The 19,403-nt window shown below is 37.7% G+C and overlaps 1 protein-coding gene across 15 annotated transcripts in view; it reads left to right on the top strand.

Moving 5' to 3' along the window:
* Positions 1 to 19,403, top strand: part of PRRC2C (proline rich coiled-coil 2C) — a 101,677-nt gene that overhangs the window by 23,556 nt on the left and 58,718 nt on the right. For 10 of the 15 annotated variants that reach the window (XM_036834212.1, XM_036834999.1, XM_036834472.1 and 7 more), the window contains exons 2-6: positions 7,071 to 7,236; positions 8,749 to 8,926; positions 12,549 to 12,658; positions 13,776 to 13,901; positions 15,881 to 16,101. In XM_036834212.1, the coding sequence (XP_036690107.1) occupies positions 7,125 to 7,236; positions 8,749 to 8,926; positions 12,549 to 12,658; positions 13,776 to 13,901; positions 15,881 to 16,101 (747 nt within the window). In that variant the 5' untranslated portion in view covers positions 7,071 to 7,124. The remainder of the gene's footprint in view (positions 1 to 7,070; positions 7,237 to 8,748; positions 8,927 to 12,548; positions 12,659 to 13,775; positions 13,902 to 15,880; positions 16,102 to 19,403) is intronic. The other 5 variants (XM_036834383.1, XM_036834641.1, XM_036835155.1 and 2 more) reach the window with 3 other exon arrangements.

A 19,403-nucleotide genomic window follows, 5' to 3' on the forward strand; every position in this document is an offset into this window, starting at 1 on the left:
TTAATATTTTGTAGTTTTCAGTATACAAATATTGCACAATTTTTGTCAGATATATCCCTAAGTATTTCCTAGTTTTAATTGCTGTTATAAGTTGTACTTTAATTTCTGATTGTTCGTTGCTACTATGCACTGATATAATTGATTCTTGTATATTGATCTTGTATACAACCTTGTTTAACTCTCTTCTTAGTTCCAGTAGCTTTTTTTAGACTTAGTCAGATTTTCTACATATATGATCATGTCAGCAAATAGTTTTATTTCATCCTTCCCCATCTGACTTCCTTTTTTTTCCCCCCCTTGTCTTGCTGCACTGGCTTAGAAATTTTAGGACAGTGTTGAACAGAAGTGGTGAGAGTTGATAGCCTTTCTTTGTTCTTTAGAACATGGGTTAAGCATTCAGTCTTTTACCATTAAGTATGATGTTGCTATAGGTTTTTGTTTTTTATTAATAGACTTTATTTTTTTTTAAATAGGTTGTAATAGATGCCCTTTATCAGGCTGAGTCTTAGTTTCCTGAGAAGATTTTATCAGGAATGGGTGTTGTGTTTTGTCAGATACTTTTTCTGCATATATTGAGATAATTGTGTGTTTGTTTTAGTTTACTATATGGTGAAATGCCTCTATTGAGTTTTGAAGGTTAAACCACCTCTGCATTCCTGGGATAAAGATATTTAAATAATAAAAAAGTGTTTTTCACACATTTCTTACTTAGTTCCATTTCTGGTGCTGTTCATTCTTTTCTGTAGATCCAGCCTTCTGTCTGGTAACTTTTTTTTTCTTTTTTTTCTCCTGTTTGAAGGACTTAACATTTCTTAGAGTGTAGATCTGCTAATGATGAATTATTTCATCTTTCTTAAGTCTGAGAAACTCTTGTTGGTCATTTTTGAAAGTATTTTTGCTGGATATAGAATTCTAGGTTATCAGTTTTTTCTTTCAATACTTTAAGCATGTGGCTGCAACATTTTCTCACTTGGCATGGTTTCCACCAAGGATTCTGCTCTAATTTTTTTTATTTTTTTATTTTTTTTTATAAACCTCTTAGTTCCTCTTAGTTTAAACCAGGGATTGAACCCGCACCCTTGGCAGTGAAAACACAAGAGTCCTAACCACTGGCTGCCAGGGAATTCCCTCTGCTCTAACTCTTATGTTTGTTTCTCTTATTGCTTTTCAGATTTTCTCTTTATCATTAGTTTTGAACAATTTTATTATGATGTGCTTTGGTATGGTTTAGTTCATATTTCTTATGCTTGGACTTCGTTGAGTCTTTCGCATCTGTATTTATATATAGTTTTCATCAGATTTTGTAAGATTCTGGCCATTATTTTTCCTTTCACCCCACCTCCTTGGGTGACTCCAGTTACACATATTAGGCTGCCTAACTCTGTCTCAGGCCTTATCTTTCATGTCTCTACATTTAATCTTTTTACTTGTTGAACATATAGAATGCAGTTATATAAAATAATATTTTTATCCACTAATTCTGATACCTGGGTCAGCTAGATTGGTTTCAGTTGATTGATTCTTCTCTTCAGTATGGTTCATATTTTCCTGCTTCTTTGCCTGCGTAGTTTTTTATTGAATTGTTCAATGTGGATTTTGCCTTCTTGGGTGCTGGATATTTTTCCATTTTTTAAAATAAACATTCTTTAGATTTGCTTGGGACTCAGTTACCAGAAACAGTGTGATTTAAAGTCTAGCATGTGAGAATTGGTGCTATTCCCAGTCCCTCCTGAGCAACAGGCACTGTTCCCTCTGATTATTTCAGATGGTTCTTTCCTGGCTTTGGGTGGTTTCCTCACACATGTACATATTGATACTCTGCTGAATACACAAGGGGGAACAGATCCTCTGCAGATCTGTAGCATTTTCTCTTTGTATACCTCTCTTCTTTCCAGTATTATATCCTAGCTACCTTGGTCATCCTAAATGCCTAGCTTCATTTCTTCAACTTAGGGAGTCTCCCAGCCTCCACTTGGACTCTCTTCTGAGTTCCCTTCTCAGTGCTGTGACCTGGGAGCTCTCCAGGCAGTAAGCTCAGGAAGCCATAGGGCTCACTTCATTTCTTTCCTCTCTGTTAGGGATCACATCAATTCAGTATCTTAAGTTCTTGTTTTATTTATATATAAGTAAAATTACACACACCTACCTGCACTGGACAGTATATATAAACACATTACATATGCATGTGTACAGCAAAGTGATTCAGGTTTTATATATGTATATATAAATTCTTTTACCTACTCTTTTCCATTATGGTTTATTAGTTCCCTGTGCTATACAGTAGGACCTTGTTGTTTATCTATTTTATATATAGTAGTTTGTATCTGCTCATCCCAAACTCCTAATTTATCCCTCTCCACCCCTCTTACCCTTTTGGTAAAACCACAAGTTTGTTCTCTATGTTTGAGTCTGTTTCTGTTTTGTAAATAAGTTCATTTGTATCATATTTTAGATTCTACATATAAGTGATATCATATGGTATATGTCTTTCTCTTTCTGACTTCACTTAGTATGATAATCTCCAGGTCCGTCCATGTAGCTGCAAATGGCATTATTTCATTCTTTTTTATGGCTGAGTAGTATTCCATTGTGATACACGCCACATCTTTATCCGTTCATCTGTCGATGGACATTTAGGTTGCTTCCATGTCTTGTCTATTGTAAATAGTGCTGCTATGAGCATAGGGGTGGGGTGCATGTATCTTTTCAAATTAGAGATTTCTCTGCATATATGCCCAGGGGTGGGATTGCTGAAAGTGCCCACATATAACTGGCAAACCATTAGAGTGCAATTGGCTTTTCTGATTTATCCAGTCTTATTGTTTATGGCTATAAATTCTTTGTCTTTAGAAATGCATAATCTTTTATAGAAATGGGTACATTGTGATAGTTTGTTCTTATCTTTGATTGAATTATCTTTTGAATGCATTTGTACTAGCTTCAATCATGTGTATTTATGATATACTTTTGGACGGGGGTAGTAAGTACTATAAAGCCTTCTTGGGTTTTATACTGGAGAGGCTCATAGGATATGAAAGAATAAATTTATTCTCTATTCTAATGGCCTGAGAAGCTGACTCTCTGGCCATCTTTCTTACCTCAGAATATACCCAGTATGTACTTTGTTTATCTGTTTGGTGAAAGAGCATGTACTGAAGGGCATACCATATAGGCAGTAGTTTAGTAATAGTGGAAGGAGAAACTTTGTACAGAATTTTGAACCTTAAAAAGAACTATTCAAACTTGAATTTTATTATATATTTGCAGGAATTTTCTTATTCTTTTTTTTTTTGTATTTGGAAATTCCTTATAATTTAAAGGAAATTTTTTAGTTTATTTAACTTTTTTTTTTTTTTTTTTTTTTTTTAAATTTTATTTATTTATCTATTTATTTTTGGCTGAGTTGGGTCTTTTGTTGCTGCGCGCTGGCTTTCTCTAGTTGCGGCAAGCGGGGGCTACTCTTCGTTGTGTTGCGCAGGCTTCTCATTGCGGTGGCTTCTCTTGTTGTGGAGCACGGGCTCTAGGCACGTGGGCTTCAGTAGTTGTGGCACGTGGGCTCAGTAGTTGTGGCTCGCGGGCTCTACAGCTCAGGCTCAGTAGTTGTGGCGCATGGGCTTAGTTGCTCCGCGGCATGTGGGATCTTCCCAGAGCAGGGCTCGAACCTGTGTCTCCTGCATTAGCAGGCAGATTCTTAACCACTGCGCCACCAGGGAAGCCCAAGTTTATTTAACTCTTAAGTAGGAAAATTAAGGTTCGTTTTGTGATTATTTCCAGGCTCTAATGTTTTGTGGTGGCTGAGTTGAATTAGATATTCTGTCACCCTATGGTTAAATTGTGTTATGTTACTTTGTTTTCCTTATGTAAGCCAATGGACAAGGTGAACTGCCCTATCTTGTTCATTTTGTTTACTTATAAAATTGAACATTTTAATACATTTGCTTAGTGGTATTTCTCTATAGTGAATTGTTTGTTCATATAGCATTAATGTTTGGGTTTCTGCAAGTTTTTTTCTTCAATTTGTTGACTTCTTACATAACATTTGCATTTTGTCAAATGTTGAGATATTTTCACTGTTGACTCTCAACTTAATATTTTTAACTACAGTATTCCTCTCATGCTTTGTGAATATTTGGTAGGTTTGCTTCTGAAATGCTTAATGTGAAGTACATGCCTGTGTTCTAGGTAAAGTTGAAACTTTATTCAAAACAAAGGAGAAATGTAAACAGGCAGTAGAATTCTGTAAGAACACCCCGAGTTCTGGGCTGGAGATATAAATTTGGCATGATCGGTTGGTAGTTGAAGCCTTAGAATTGGATGAGATTTCCTACAGAGATGAATTTAGAAGGAGAAAGAAGTTGAGGATAGGATGGGTAGCACAGAAGGAAGGATTGGCCTTAAATGGAATAGGAGGAAAGAAAGATTCCTTTATTGCAGTGGTTCTGAAGACTGCTTACATATTAGAATTGACTGAGGAGCATTTTCAAAGTAAGGATTGATGATCAGATCCCACCTCACATCCCTAGAAACTTTTTTTTTTTTAGTAAATTTATTTATTTTTGGCTGCATTGGGTCTTCCTTGCTGTGCACAGGCTTTCTCTCGTTGCAGTGAGCAGGGGCTACTCTTCTATGTGGTGCGCGGGCTTCTCATTGTAGTGGCTTCTCTTTGTTGCAGAGTATGGGCTCTAGGCGCACAGGCTTCAGTAGCTGTGGCATGCAGGCTCAGTAGTTGTGGCTCACAGGCTCTAGAGCACAGGTTCAGTAGTTGTGGCACACGGGCTTAGTTGCTCCACGGCATGTGGAATCTTCCCAGACTAGGGCTCAAACCTTTGTCGCCAGCATTGGCAGGCAGATTCTTAACCACCATGCCACCAGGGAAGTCGGACACTGGTATGTTTTAAATCCCCAGGTGATTTTAATGTGTGGCAAGAATTAAGGACCGACCACTGCTTAGCATATATCTGTTTGTAGTAAGTCAGTGAGTCTTGAACTTTTGTATTTTTCAGAATCACTGGGAGGGCTTTCTAAGGCACAGTGGTGGGCCCCATCCTCAGTTCGATTCAGTAGGTATGGGTTGGAGCCTGAGAATTTGCCTTTCTAACAAGTTTCTATATGATGCTGAGAACCACTGTAACAATAGGTGAAGGAAAGGAAACCCTTAGGAAAGATGGATGTAGATGCCGGTGGCCTTGTAGGTTTCCCCCTAGGAAGTTTAAGGAGTTTCTTTCTTAATGTTGTTGCTTTGTTTGTGATGTAGGCACGTGAGGGTCTCCACTAAGAGTGCTGCATGAGTAGTTGTAGGGTTAAGAGGGGTTTGAGGATTCTTAGGTGTTAAAATTGCCATCAAATGAGGGTGAAAGAACAAGTTGACTTTTTATTATATGTCAGTTACTTTTTTTTCACCTGAAGGAAGATCTCCTTGAATTCTAATTTTGTCGTCTAATGAATATGCACTGTCCTCTTTTGTCACTGGAGGTGAATATTCTTCCTGTATATCTTTGTCCATGTTACTGGTGAAAATATGTCAACAGGATAGATTCTTGGAGTATATAGATAGCTCTCTTCACACTGTCATCGTTAGCACCCTTGGGATAAAATTAATTATATACATTCTGCCACATATGATTGTAAGCCATCTTATATTCATTAATGTAGTTCTTTTGGTTGCAGGTGGGTCATTTTCACAATTTATTTCAAGGAAAGATGGTCTATCTTGTAAATGTATACTTGGAGAAGCTAAGTGATTACAGTTACATGAGGAGGCGGCGGCATGGTGTAAATGGACTGACCCAGAAGTCCTGATTTCAAATCCAATCTTGTTTACCCATGAACATCAGTTTCCTTATCTGTAAAATCAGAATACTAACTGTATTATAAAGTTACTAGACTGAAATGAGATAACAGATGTGAAAATTATTGATAAATTTTATGGAGCGCCATAAATATTGTGGCAGGTGATATGAATATAAAATCACGTCTCTGCATGTGATGCTTATTCTGCAATTGACAAATGTAAAACTAGTACATGAAATGATTTTTATGATGGTAGGGTCTACACAGGCATTTCTTAACTTTGAATGCTTTTTGCATTATATACTATTCTGTGTTATCTTTAGCTCCCATGCTTTTAGTTGTTGATGGTTTATTGGTAGAATTCACCGCCTCCTGTCCTACTTCCACCCTGAAGACAAAATAAACAAAACAAACAAAAAATCCAACTCCTAAGGTTGATAATGTACACCTCATTAAATTGAAGGGAAAAAGTATGAGACCTAATTTGTGTCTTTTGCCCTGTTTATTAATAAACTAGTTGTTAATTGGGATACATTAGTTCCAAAGATGAACATTCTCTTTGTATATGAATGTTCATTAAAATACTATGTACTTCTAATAACTTCTCATATACACAGAGACTTGTTTTGACAGGTGTACACCATTTCTTGAACACTTACTCCATAGCCATGAAATAGAATATTGTTTTTATGTACCTTGGGTTTATAAAGAAGTATTCTACTCTTTGCAGAATGCAGAGAAAATAGAATGTTCTTTCTATTCTAAACTGTTAAACTAATAGATCTTTGTTAGACACATACTGCCTGAAAACACAGGCATGCAGTTTATAGGGAAACTATGTTATTCTTCTGTCACGTTTGGATTCCATATGTGTAAGCTGATCATGCCAGTCATCTCAGTCCTATGAAGTTGAATGATATTTGTTTATTAAATAGAAAGACATTATCCATAGATTCACTGTATTTGAACTGTTCATCTCAGTATGGATTAAAACCCTTATTCTCTATCGTGTAGTTAAATGGTTACAAATCATAAAAAATATACTCACCAAGCACATGGAAGCTTATTTTGATTAATTTTGTCACATTTTGGTTGTTGGAATTTTACAGTATTAAACAGGCTCTTGAAATTATTGTTGACGTGAGTTATTGAAGATTGATTTAATTTCTCATGTTTTTATTTTTCAGAATTTCTGTGAACATTTGAATTTACTAACAGCTTTTAGTAAACTAATTCTAAAGTTTTCCTCCTTGTTTTTCTTTCTTATGTGCATCTTAAAGACTGGTTTTAAGGGGTGTGGCAGGACGTTCTGGACTCGATGAGTTTCCACTGAAATGTCGGAGAAGTCAGGCCAGAACACAAAAGCAAAGGATGGGAAAAAGTATGCGACACTCAGTTTATTTAATACTTACAAGGGTAAATCATTAGAAACTCAGAAAACCACAGGTGAGTAAAATCAAATGGCATTTCATTTTTTATAGTTTTCATGGTTTTGTTTTATTACTATAAATGACACACTAGAGCTATTGCTATTAGGATCTAGGGCAAACATATGTTAATGCAGGCCTGTTTACATTGGACTTTTTATATACGTACACATCTTTGAAGGGATATGAATTTTTTAAAGTTGAAAATTTATAAATGTTTTAAAATATGTTTTTTTTTCCTGTTTGTTATCAGAAAATAAATAAAACTATGTGGTTCCAAAAGGGAGACTTGGTCAATGAGATTAATAGGCATAAAGCTATGTATTAGTGGATTTATTCTACCACTTTTAGTTATGGACTAGAGAGAGTCCTGTGGTTCTTAGTTTTGTTTTTTAATACCTTGAACCCAGTGTTTACAGTGAAGAGTGAAAACTGGACCATGTACACATGATACTGTATGGTGCATTAACAGTGTTCATTATGTACATAAAGGTAGCATATTTATTCTTTTCTAAAATTTATTTTCAAGTATAGTTGATTTACAGTGTTGTGTTAATTTCTGCTGTAGAGCAAAGTGATTCAGTTATACATATACATACAATCTTTTTTCATATTATTTTACATTATGGTTTATCACAGGATATTGAATACAGTAGGACCTTGTTGTTTATCCATTATGTATTTAATAGTTTGCATCTGCTAACCCCAAACTCCCAGTTCACCCCCCCTCACTCCACCCCCCACTCCCCTCCCCCTTGGCAACCACAGGTCTGTCCTCTATGTCTGTGAGTCTGTTTCATATCATGTTTATTCTTTAACGTACGAAGTTTCGAGTTTAAAATCGATTCCCTGGAAAAATTAGAAAACAGCATTGTCAGTGTTTTCTTTTTTGTAGTTTATAGGGTTGGTTCAGTTGTTAGAATTTTTTTTTTTAATGTATGTTCTATTTTATTTATTTTCTGTATACTCTATTTATTTATTTATTTTTGGCTGCCTTGGGTCTTTGTTGCTGCACGCAGGCTTTCTCTAGTTGTGGCGAGTGGGGGGCTACTCTTCATTGTGGTGCCCAGGCTTCTCATTGCGATGGTTTCTCTTGTTGCAGAGCATGGGCTCTAGGTGCACGGGCTTCAGTAGTTGTGGTGCGTGGGCTCAGTAGTTGTGGCTCACGGGCTTAGTTGCTCCGCGGCATGTGGGATCTTCCTGGACCAGGGCTTGAACCCGTGTCCCGTGCATCAGCAGGCAGATTCTTAACCACTACACTACCAGGGAAGCCCGGAAGCGTGGAGTCTTAACCACTGGACTGCCAGGGAAGTCCCAGTTGTTAGAATTTTTAAAGCATCTGTTCAGTGGCTTGATAGTTAATTTTAGTATAATTTCTACATTGGGTATGTTGCAGGTGTGTGGCTTAGTTTTAATTTTTTCATTTTAAAATAGAAAATAATAATTCAAGATCCCATTAATTCCTGTTGTCTTTTTATTTTGTTTTAAGAATAAAATAGTTACTAAGAAAGTTGATGTTATTGATCTTTAGTTGCAGCTCGACATGGATTACAGAGTCTTGGAAAAGTTGGTATTTCACGGCGTATGCCTCCACCTGCTAACCTCCCAAGTCTCAAAGCGGAAAACAAAGGCAACGATCCTAATGTGAACATTGTACCTAAAGATGGCACAGGATGGGCATCAAAACAAGAGCAACACGAAGAAGAAAAGTGAGTCAAAGTCTATTAAAGAATGAAATCATTCCCCTTTCTTTGTGGGAACTTATGTTTGAGTTCCTTACGTTCTAGGTGTTGTGCTATGCCCTTTAAAGTGTTTTATATAGTCAACTTTTGTGTAATTTTTCCTATGCGTGGGTTTAGTGGCAGTATTTTTTTTTTAACATCTTTATTGAAGTATAATTGCTTTACAATGGTGTGTTAGTTTCTGCTTTAAAACAAAGTGAATCAGTTATACATATACATATGTTCCCATATCTCTTCCCTCTTGCATCTCCCTCCCTCCCACCCTCCCTATCCCACCCCTCTAGGTGGTCACAAAGCACCGAGCTGATCTCCCTGTGCTATGCGGCTGCTTCCCACTAGCTATCTATTTTACATTTGGTAGTGTATATATGTCCATGACACTCTCTCACCCTGTCACATCTCACCCCTCCCCCTCCCCATATCCTCAAGTCCATTCTCTAGTAGGTCTGTGTCTTTATTCCCATCTTGCCACTAGGTTCTTCATGTCCTTTTTTTTTTTTTTTTTCCTTAGATTCCATATATATGTGTTAGCATACTGTATTTGTTTTTCTCTTTCTGACTTACTTCACTCGTATGACAGACTCTAACTCCATCCACCTCATTACAAATACCTCCATTTCATTTCTTTTTATGGCTGAGTAATATTCCATTGTATATATGTGCCACATCTTCTTTATCCATTCATCCGATGATGGACACTTAGGTTGCTTCCATGTCCTGGCTATTGTAAATAGAGCTGCAATGAACATTTTGGTACATGACTCTTTTTTTTTTTTTTTTTTTTTTTTTTTTTATTTATTTATTTATTTATTTTTAATTTATGGCTATGTTGGGTCTTCGTTTCTGTGCGAGGGCTTTCTCTAGTTGTGGCAAGTGGGAGCCACTCTTCATCGCTGTGCGCGGGCCTCTCACTATCGCGGCCTCTCTTGTTGCGGAGCACAGGCTCCAGACACGCAGGCTCAGTAATTGTGGCTCACGGGCCCAGCTGCTCCGCGGCATGTGGGATCTTCCCAGACCAGGGCTCGAACTCGTGTCCCCTGCATTAGCAGGCAGATTCTCAACCACTGCGCCACCAGGGAAGCCCCATGACTCTTTTTGAATTACAGTTTTCTCAGGGTATATGCCCAGGAGTGGGATTGCTGGGTCATATGGTAGTTCTATTTTTAGTTTTTGAAGGAACCTCCATACTGTTCTCCATAGTGGCTGTATCAATTTACATTCCTACCAACAGTGCAAGAGTGTTCCCTTTTCTCCACACCCTCTCCAGCATTTATTGTTTCTAGATTTTTTGATGATGGCCATTCTGACCGGTGTGAGATGATACCTCATTGTAGTTTTGATTTGCATTTCTCTAATGATTAAGGATGTTGAGCATTCTTTCATGTGTCTGTTGGCCATCTGTATATCTTCTTTGGAGAAATGTCTGTTTAGGTCTTCTGCCCATTTTTGGATTGGGTAGTTTGTTTTTTTGTTATTAAGCTGCATGAGCTGCTTGTAAATCTTGGAGATTAATCCTTTGTCAGTTGCTTCATTTGCAAATATTTTCTCCCATTCTGAGGGTTGTCTTTTGGTCTTGTTTATGGTTTCCTTTGCTGTGCAAAAGCTTTTAAGTTTCATTAGGTCCCATTTGTTTATTTGTGTTTTTATTTCCATTTCTCTAGGAGCTGGGTCAAAAAGGATCTTGCTGCGATTTATGTCATAGAGTGTTCTGCCTATGTTTTCCTCTAAGAGTTTGATAGTGTCTGGCTTAACATTTAGGTCTTTAATCCATTTTGAGTTTATTTTTGTGTATGGTGTCAGGGAGTGTTCTAGTTTCATACTTTTACATGTACCTGTCCAATTTTCCCAGCACCACTTATTGAAGAGACTGTCTTTTCTCCACTGTATATGCTTGCCTCCTTTATCAAAGATGAGGTGACCATATGTGCGTGGGTTTATCTCTGGGCTTTCTATCCTGTTCCATTGATCTATATTTCTGTTTTTGTGTAGTGGCAGTATTTTTATGTGTCAGGGTAGAACAGTTGACAGAATTGCTAATCACAGTTTTCCTTGTATCATACACTGTCGGGGTCCCTCCTATCCCATCCTCACCAAATCAGGCATTCTCTTTCTAAAATGATTTAAGAGTTGATTCTGTTAACTACTTTTCATGAAGCTAAGAGTTTCTGTCTGCCTGATTCACTGAAACTATACCTGATGCACATCATAGGTGCTCAAGTAATATTATTTGAATGAATAAAGAATTCACAAGAAAGCTGGCGTGGAATTAGTAATATCCTGCTTAATCATCATTCATTCAATAAATATTTAGCATTCTGTGTCACGGATTATTCAGGGCTCTTGGTTTATTAAATGACTAAGCTAAGTAGTGGTAGTTTTTAAAAATACGACAAGAACGTGAGTACTTAGTGCTTTTTGCCTATATCTGTCACTAAATTTCTTTATTCTGGTTTGGGGAGCTTTATATAATAAATACAACTGCTTGGGTGAAGTTTACTAAAGACTTATTGTTCTCTACTTCTTAGTTGTTATAGAATTATTTTATAGTAGCAAGTCAGTTTTAGGTCTAAGTATACCAGAAATATATTGCATTTCTTTTTTTTTTTTTTTTTAAATCTTTTTTTTTCCTTAATTAATTAATTTATTTATTTATTTATTTTTGGCTGTGTTGGGTCTTAGTTTCTGTGCGAGGGCTTTCTCTAGTTGCGGCAAGTGGGGGCCGCTCTTCATCGCGGTGCGCGGGCCTCTCACTATCGTGGCCTCTCTTGTTGCGGAGCACAGGCTCCAGACGCGCAGGCTCAGTAATTGTGGCTCACGAGCCCAGTTGCTCCACGGCATGTGGGATCTTCCCAGACCAGGGCTCGAACCCGTGTCCCCTGCATTGGCAGGCAGATTCTCAACCACTGCGCCACCAGGGAAGCCCTATATTGCATTTCTTAAGCCCGTTAACTGCCTTTTTCATTTTTAAGCCTTAACTCATTACAAGAATTGAATAAAACTGTAGACCCTTTTAAAACACCTTCTACTCATGGGGATGCATCAGGCAAGTTGCTGTTACCTCTTTTGATTAACAGTAATATGTACAGTGGTGAAACTGTTGACTGCCAAATGGAGAGCTTGCTTAGCCTTAGCCCCTGGTTAATCCCACCAATCCAGGCTGTATGTATGACTATAATGTTATTTCTAATTATAAATGTTCACTCCTTCAAAACAAATTTTTGGTAGCTATGTTCAATAATGAGTGCTTCTTTTTTTTCTTTCTTTCTTTCTCTTCTTTCCTTCCTTCCTTCCTTCCTCCCCTCCTCCCTCCCTCCCTCCCTCCCTTCCTCCCTTCCTCCCTTCCTCCCCTCTTTTCTTTCCAAAATTAAAAACAAAGCTGTCATCTCCTTGGGTTATTCATGGGTAGAAATGAAAGGGGACAAAAATAGCTGTACTTCATTTAAAGGAATGTTGGAGAGGGAAAACATGGTGGGGTGCATCTGAGTAAATGTGTAGCCAAAATAATTTGTATACACATTTAGCTTAAATGCAATATTTATTTTATTTAAACATATAATATCTGAAATAATGGATTCATATTTTTTTTAAGAGCACCAGAAGTTCCACCAGCACAACCAAAACCTGGGGTTGCAGCTCCCCCAGAAGTAGCACCTGCTCCCAAATCATGGGCCAGTAACAAGCAAGGTGGGCAAGGAGATGGTAAGTGGACATTAGCTGGGGAAACTGGTTAGGCTTGATAGTTACTGAACAGCCATGCAGGAGGTAAGGGGCAAATTGTGGTGTTTTGGCAGGGGTAGAGAACACTGTCAAAAGATATTATCAGGCCCTGAAAAAAAGGGTCTTGTAAAAATTCTCTTGGGCTAGTTAAGTTTCAGTGTTAAGAGCCATGTATGAGCCAATAATAGGGATTAAAGAAGGAGTCTTTAAGGTACCTTGTGCCCCACATTACTCTGTCTTTACCCTACATGACCAGACAAAATCTTATGCCTTCAGCTCTGAGACATAAAAGTATCCAGACGTTATGTTGATTGCTAGAAGCCATATTATTTTCCATCTGTGCCCCTAAACCTCTTCTGTTTCAAACATGCTGTTCACGATTTCCGTGGTAGAGAAGACCTAGAGAGTAGCCATAAAGCACAGTAGCTGTAATACTTCCCTCCCTGCTAGGAATGATTGGAATCCCCAACAAAACTTAATTTTCCCACTTGCAAAACATGTCTATAAAACATTGTATGGAAAAACCCATCTGGGCCCTCAAGCTAATAAAATCAGCTCTTTTAAATTTATGGAAGTATAAAAATAAATAGGCGGGCAGGTAGGTAAATAGGTGAATGAGTGAATAGTGAGGTGCAATCAGTATCTCCGCAATAAATTAAAATGAAGCATTTTAGTCTCACCGTGATACTTGTAGTGTTGATTCATAAATTCTATTTTAGCAATATTATTTGAACTGATTTTTAGAGCTATTTATTAGTAAAGGAATTTTACTTATATTGAAAATGAAAGGAGTCGTAATAAAAGAGAAACAGAAGTGAAATTCTCCTTACTTGCCTCATTATCTTTAATGAGTCACTGGAACAATGTCTGGCAGATTCCTTTCTTAGATTTTTATTTCCTCATGGCTGTTCATTAACTTTCCAAGGGATTCAAGGGATTCTAATTCTAGATAAATTTAAAAGTTTTATGGATACGAACAGTCACCATTGAAATGCGGAATAAATTATGAAAAAAAGACAGAGAGCTCTATCCTGGGAGGGTTTTTGAATTATCTTCAGTATAAAAGTTACATGTAATTTTTTTTTTAAAAAATCCATAGGAATCCAGGTGAATAGTCATTTTCAGCAAGAATTTCCCAGCCTGCAGGCAGCTGGGGATCAAGAAAAAAAAGAAAAAGAATCAACTGATGACAGCTATGGACCTGGACCCAGTTTACGCCCACCAAGTAAGAATACTTTCTATTTAATAAAAATACAGAATGAGATTATATTTGTGTTTTATCTTGTGATATAACCTCCTGTCTGCTATTGCTGTATGTATGATGACTCACTAGTTTGAAAAGGCAGATAGTAACTGTAGTTGCTTGTCACTCAAGTATGGTTTTTACATGAACAGCATCAGTTTAACTTGAGAACTTGTTGGAAGTATATGTCTTGGGCCTCACACCCAACTTACTAAATCAAAAGTCAGCATTTTAACAAGATGCCTAGGTGACTTGTTTGCACATCAATATTTGGTCATTTTTACAATAGTAAAATTTTTTAGCACACCTCCCCAATATGCAACTATTTATTTATAATTTATATCCATTCGCTTTCTTTTTTTTTTTTTTTTTTTTCCATTCGCTTTCTATTAATATTCTGAACTCAAACCAAGGAACCAATCAATTTGGATAGTAAGAGATACTTGTATTATGTACATTATAAAGCAGAAACTAAAAATAGAAATATAAAATCTTTGAGAGATTTTAAAACATCTTATTAATTATATTGGATTCATAGTGTTGTTACCAAATATCTCAGAGAAACCTGTACCATGTACAGGGAAGTTCCTATTTACAGTAATGGTTACAAATCCATGTTTTTGATAACCTAATACATTTTCTATCTCTTTGGCTCATTTCTTGCCAGGTCTGGGTAAATCACCTTTTTTAATTTTTATTTTTAATTACTGTAATGCGGTTGATGAGTTTGTATTAGGAATAGATGTGTCAGCTCCACTGTTCTCTTGTTTAGTTTCTTTTCACCAGTTACCTGTTGCTGTGTAACAAATTTGGCAACTTAAAAAGACAAACTGAACTGGGCTTACCATTTCACACAGTATCTGAGGGTCAGGAATCTGGGAGCCACTTAGCTGGGGGTTCTAGCTCAGGTTTTGTTGGTTCTCTGTCAACAGAATTGCAGTGAAACTCATCTGGTGCTGACTTGACTAGGGCTGCTGTTTTAAGCTCTCTTATGGTGGCTCATTTGTATGTGGGCGGCTCACAACGGATTTCCTCAGAAAAAATAAGGAGGGACAGACAGACATCTCTCACCCAAGATGGAACCCCTAGGCTTTCATAGCCTGTTCTCAGAGAAGACAGCCAACACTTCTGCCTTATTCTACAGGTTACACAGACCAGTCCTGGTACACTGCTGAGAGGGGACTACACAGGGTGTGAGTAGCAGGAGGTAGAGACCATTTGAACCAAACAGGGTTTCCTTGTAACACCATTTATCTCTTTTATTTGGTTAAGTGTAGTTGAATCAGGTAATGCAGTCACTAAATCTGCTCACTTGGGCACATGTAACTAGCAATAGTAGACTGAAAACGAATGAGAGCGTGCATCACTGTCAATCCTTCTGGGTTATGGAACTCCCTCCCCCCTTCTTCAGGACACCTCAGGTATAACAGTGATTTTAATCTCTGTATCAAAAATTGGTGAAGCTTAATAGGGAAGTTCTAATATTTTCTTCCCTGACCCCAGTATTTGCTTTTGGTGGTACCCTCTGAGGCAGGGGTCCCCAACCCTTGGGCCGCAGATCGGTACCAGTCCACAGCGTGTTAGGAACCAGGCCGCACAGCAGGAGGTAAGTGGCCGGCGAGCGAGGAAGTTTCATCTGCCGCTCCCCATCACTCGCATTACCACCCGAACCATTACCCCCCCTCCCCCCGTTCGTGGAAAAATTGTCTTCCATGAAACCGGTCCCTGGTGGCAAAAAGGTTGGGGACCGCTGCTCTGAGGTACATGGTCTCTGCTTTGGAAGCCAGTGCTCTTGACTACCTAAACACCTTCAAAGTCTAAATTTCTAGTACAGCCTAGGTTAGACTTTCACTGTTCCTTCACTATGCTTAGTTGCTTAACTTCTCTTGAAATGTGCCTAGTTTGGTTTCACTCTGTTCCATTTTCAGATTTTTTTCTTATTTTCTCTCTCTTCATACCAGATGTTGCTTGTTGGAGAGATGGTGGTAAATCTGCTAGTTCACCTTTAACATCTGACCAAGATGAAAAGTCTGGCCAGGATGAAAGCACAGCTGGAACATCAGAACAAAATGATATCCTCAAAGTGGTGGAAAAGAGGATAGCTTGTGGTCCTCCACAGGCTAAACTGAATGGACAGCAGCCTGCCCTTGCTTCCCAATACAGAGCTATGATGCCTTCTTACGTGAGTATTGTTGAGTCAGCAAGTGGTTAAATAAGAGGTTTTTGATCTGGATTCCAAGGAAAGAATTGGAATGGGAAAAAGTTGAGGTCTTTATTTTCATTAACATCTAACTAAAAATTAAAATTTTCTTTGATTATGAATTTAGGAATCAAATCACAGAAAGTATCAGCAGTACCCATGTTTTATCCTTAGGGATCATAGGTATTTTCATATCACGTTACATTGTTTTTAGGTATTGCAAATATTGTTTATACTCAGCATTACTTCAAAATAGTTATTAGTGTTATTTAATGAAGCACATACATTACTGTATCACAAATTTGTTTTTTAAATATTGTGGTAACAGAATTTTAGTATAATTGTTTCCTTAGTAATACTGTGTTTTTAATTATGCATTTAAAAACATTTCTGTGAGAAGAGGTCCATAAGATTTATCAGACTGCCAGAGGGGTTGTTCATGGCACAAGAAAAGGTTAATACCTGCTTTAGTTATGAAGTTTTTATAGTATACCTTGAATTTTTTTAAAAAACTTTTTATAATGGAATATTTTTAACATTCAAAAAAGAAATGATAAAAGAAAGCGTGAACTTTCTTCCTCCCATAACTACCATACATCTTCAACGGTTATCGATTTGTGGTCCATCTTTTTCACCTATTTCTCACCACCTGGCGTTACTAAAATCCTAGATACATCATCTCATCCATATATATTTTAGGTTATATTTTAAAAGATAAAGACTAGGGGAAAATCCACAGTGCCATTACCACACCTAAAAAGAAATTCTTTTTTATTTTTATTTTTTATTTTTTTTTGGCTGCGTGGGGTCTTTGTGGCTGCGTGCGGGCTTTCTCTAGTTGTGGTGAGCGGGAGCTACTCTTTGTTGACGTGCATGGGCTTCTCATTGCAGTGGCTTCTCTTATTGCGGAGCACGAGCTCTAGGCGTGCGGGCTTCAGTAGTTGCGGCATGTGAGCTCAGTAGTTGTGGCATGTGAACTCAGTAGTTGTGGCTTGCAGGCTCTAGAGCGCAGGCTCAGTAATTGTGGCACACAGGCTTAATTGCTCCGTGGCATGTGGGATCTTCTTGGACCAGGGATCAAACCTGTGTCCCCTGCATTGGCAGGTGGATTCTTAACCACTGTGCCACCAGGGAAGTCCCTGAAAATACTTTTAAAATACCAAGTCAATATTCTAGTTTCCCTGATTATCTCATAATTAGGATCCAGATAACATCTATTCTTGAGATGGTTTATATTTTTCTTAGTAATCTTGTTATCTATGGGTACCTCTTTTCCTTTATCTCTTGTTTTCTTTGGAGCATATCTATTACAATTTATTTGTTTTCCTGTAGAGTTTCTCATAGTCTGTATTTTGCAGATTCCATCTTTGTAGTTTCATTTAATATATACTTCTGAGGGGACTTCCCTGGCGGTCCAGTGGTTGAGACTCCACACTCGCAATACAGGCACGGGTTCGATCCCGGGTCAGGGAACTAAGATCCTGCATGCCACACGGTGCGGGCAAAAAAAAAAGAAAGAAAAAAGAAAAGAAACGAAACTTGGTAGTGGTTGCTTCGTGGGCAGGGGAAATTTAAAAAATAAACAAATACATATATATACACGCACACACATATATATACTTTTGACCCCCATATTTCCTATAAATTAGTAGTTAGATTTGGTGCCCTCATTCATTCATTTGCTCTCAGTCTACTGTGAAATTATGTGGCAAGTTACATGTGCTCAAGTAAATAAATTTACATTTTTTGAGAAAACCATTAATCTCAAAGGAAAGAACAATCTAGTTCATACATTTATTTTTCTTATGACTTAACTCCTAAGTAGTCAAGGTCCAACCATATTTTCTATTTTTTCTTTGTATCATTATTACTTAACCATTCTAAGGTAGAAGGAAATAAATTATTAAATACAATTACTTGTTAAATATTTTCTTTAAAAGTTGGGGTGTATGATAAAACAGTCTTATATGCTAACCTGACCTTGAATAATGATTTGCATCCAAATACTTGTCTCCTAAGATTTTTCAAATTGTGCTTTCAAGGACCCCTGCCTGAATTTCCGGGCGTAGGGGTGGAATGGGATAAGGGGGAAGGTAAGAGGGGAGACCAAGTGAGCTTTGTTCCCAATTTCATCAATGAATTTATTCAAATAAAATGTTTCACTAAACAAAAACATTTAAAACACCATTGTTGAGAACTTATAGTTGTTTCTGCAATTTTTTTTTTTTACTTTATTTTTCTGGCTGTGTTGGGTCTTCGTTGCTGCGCGCGGCTTTCTCTAGTTGCGCGAGCAGGGGCTACTCTTCGTTGCAGTGCGCGGGCTTCTCATTGCGGTGGCTTCTCGTTGCGGAGCACAGGCTCTACGCACGCGGGCTTCAGTAGTTACGGCATGTGGGCCCTAGAGCGCATGGGCTTCGGTAGTTGCGGTGTGCAGGCTCGGTAGTTGCGGTGTGCAGGCTCAGTAGTTGCGGTGTACAGGCTCTAGGACATGCAGGCTTCAGTAGTTGTGGCTCGCAGGCTCTAGAGTGCAGGCTCAGTAGTTGTGGTGCACGGGCTTAGTTGCTCCGTGGCATGTGGGATCTTCCAGGACTAGGAATCAAACCCGTGTCCTCTGCTTGGCAGGCGGATTCTTAACCACTGCACCACCAGGGAAGTCCCCTGTTTCTGCAGTTTTTGTGGCAAATTCCTAAATTTCAAACATTTATTAATACCACACGAAATTAATATCTATGCCTAAATAATCAGCAGAAGGATCTAATGCAACTTAACCGATGAACATTTGCCTCCAATAGTGTATTTGCTAATTTCAGTGTAAAGTGTGATCCAACCGAAAATTCTCGAGTATTCCCCAAACAAAAAGCTTCCCCTGTTGAGTTTCAGCTTTTGCTTATCTTAATTAACTTTTGCTTCAACCCTACTTAGAAATTTCTTCTTTACACAGCACAATCATATAAACATAGCCTTTCTTCTAGTATAAAGCAATTCCCTCATCAGTTTTTTTTTAAGAAAAGCTAAACTATTTCAGGATATAAATTATGTATTTAAGATAATACAATTTCATTTTTTTTTTAAACATAATTTAACCTGGATATAAGCAAATAGTAAATAATCAAGCACTCCTTGACATTTCTTCCCTTCCAAATCATAGGATGAATCCCTTGGTGTTATTATTTGTCTTCATAATCTATCTTAGAATTCTCCTAAAGTCAGATTCTCAAAGCCAAGTTCCCGTGGAGAGCATCATCTTTGGGCCTCTGTATATAATTACTATCTGTGTAATGACT

The sequence above is a fragment of the Balaenoptera musculus genome, chromosome 1 (assembly GCF_009873245.2).
Source record: "Balaenoptera musculus isolate JJ_BM4_2016_0621 chromosome 1, mBalMus1.pri.v3, whole genome shotgun sequence".
NCBI classification, from domain to species: Eukaryota; Metazoa; Chordata; class Mammalia; order Artiodactyla; family Balaenopteridae; genus Balaenoptera; species Balaenoptera musculus.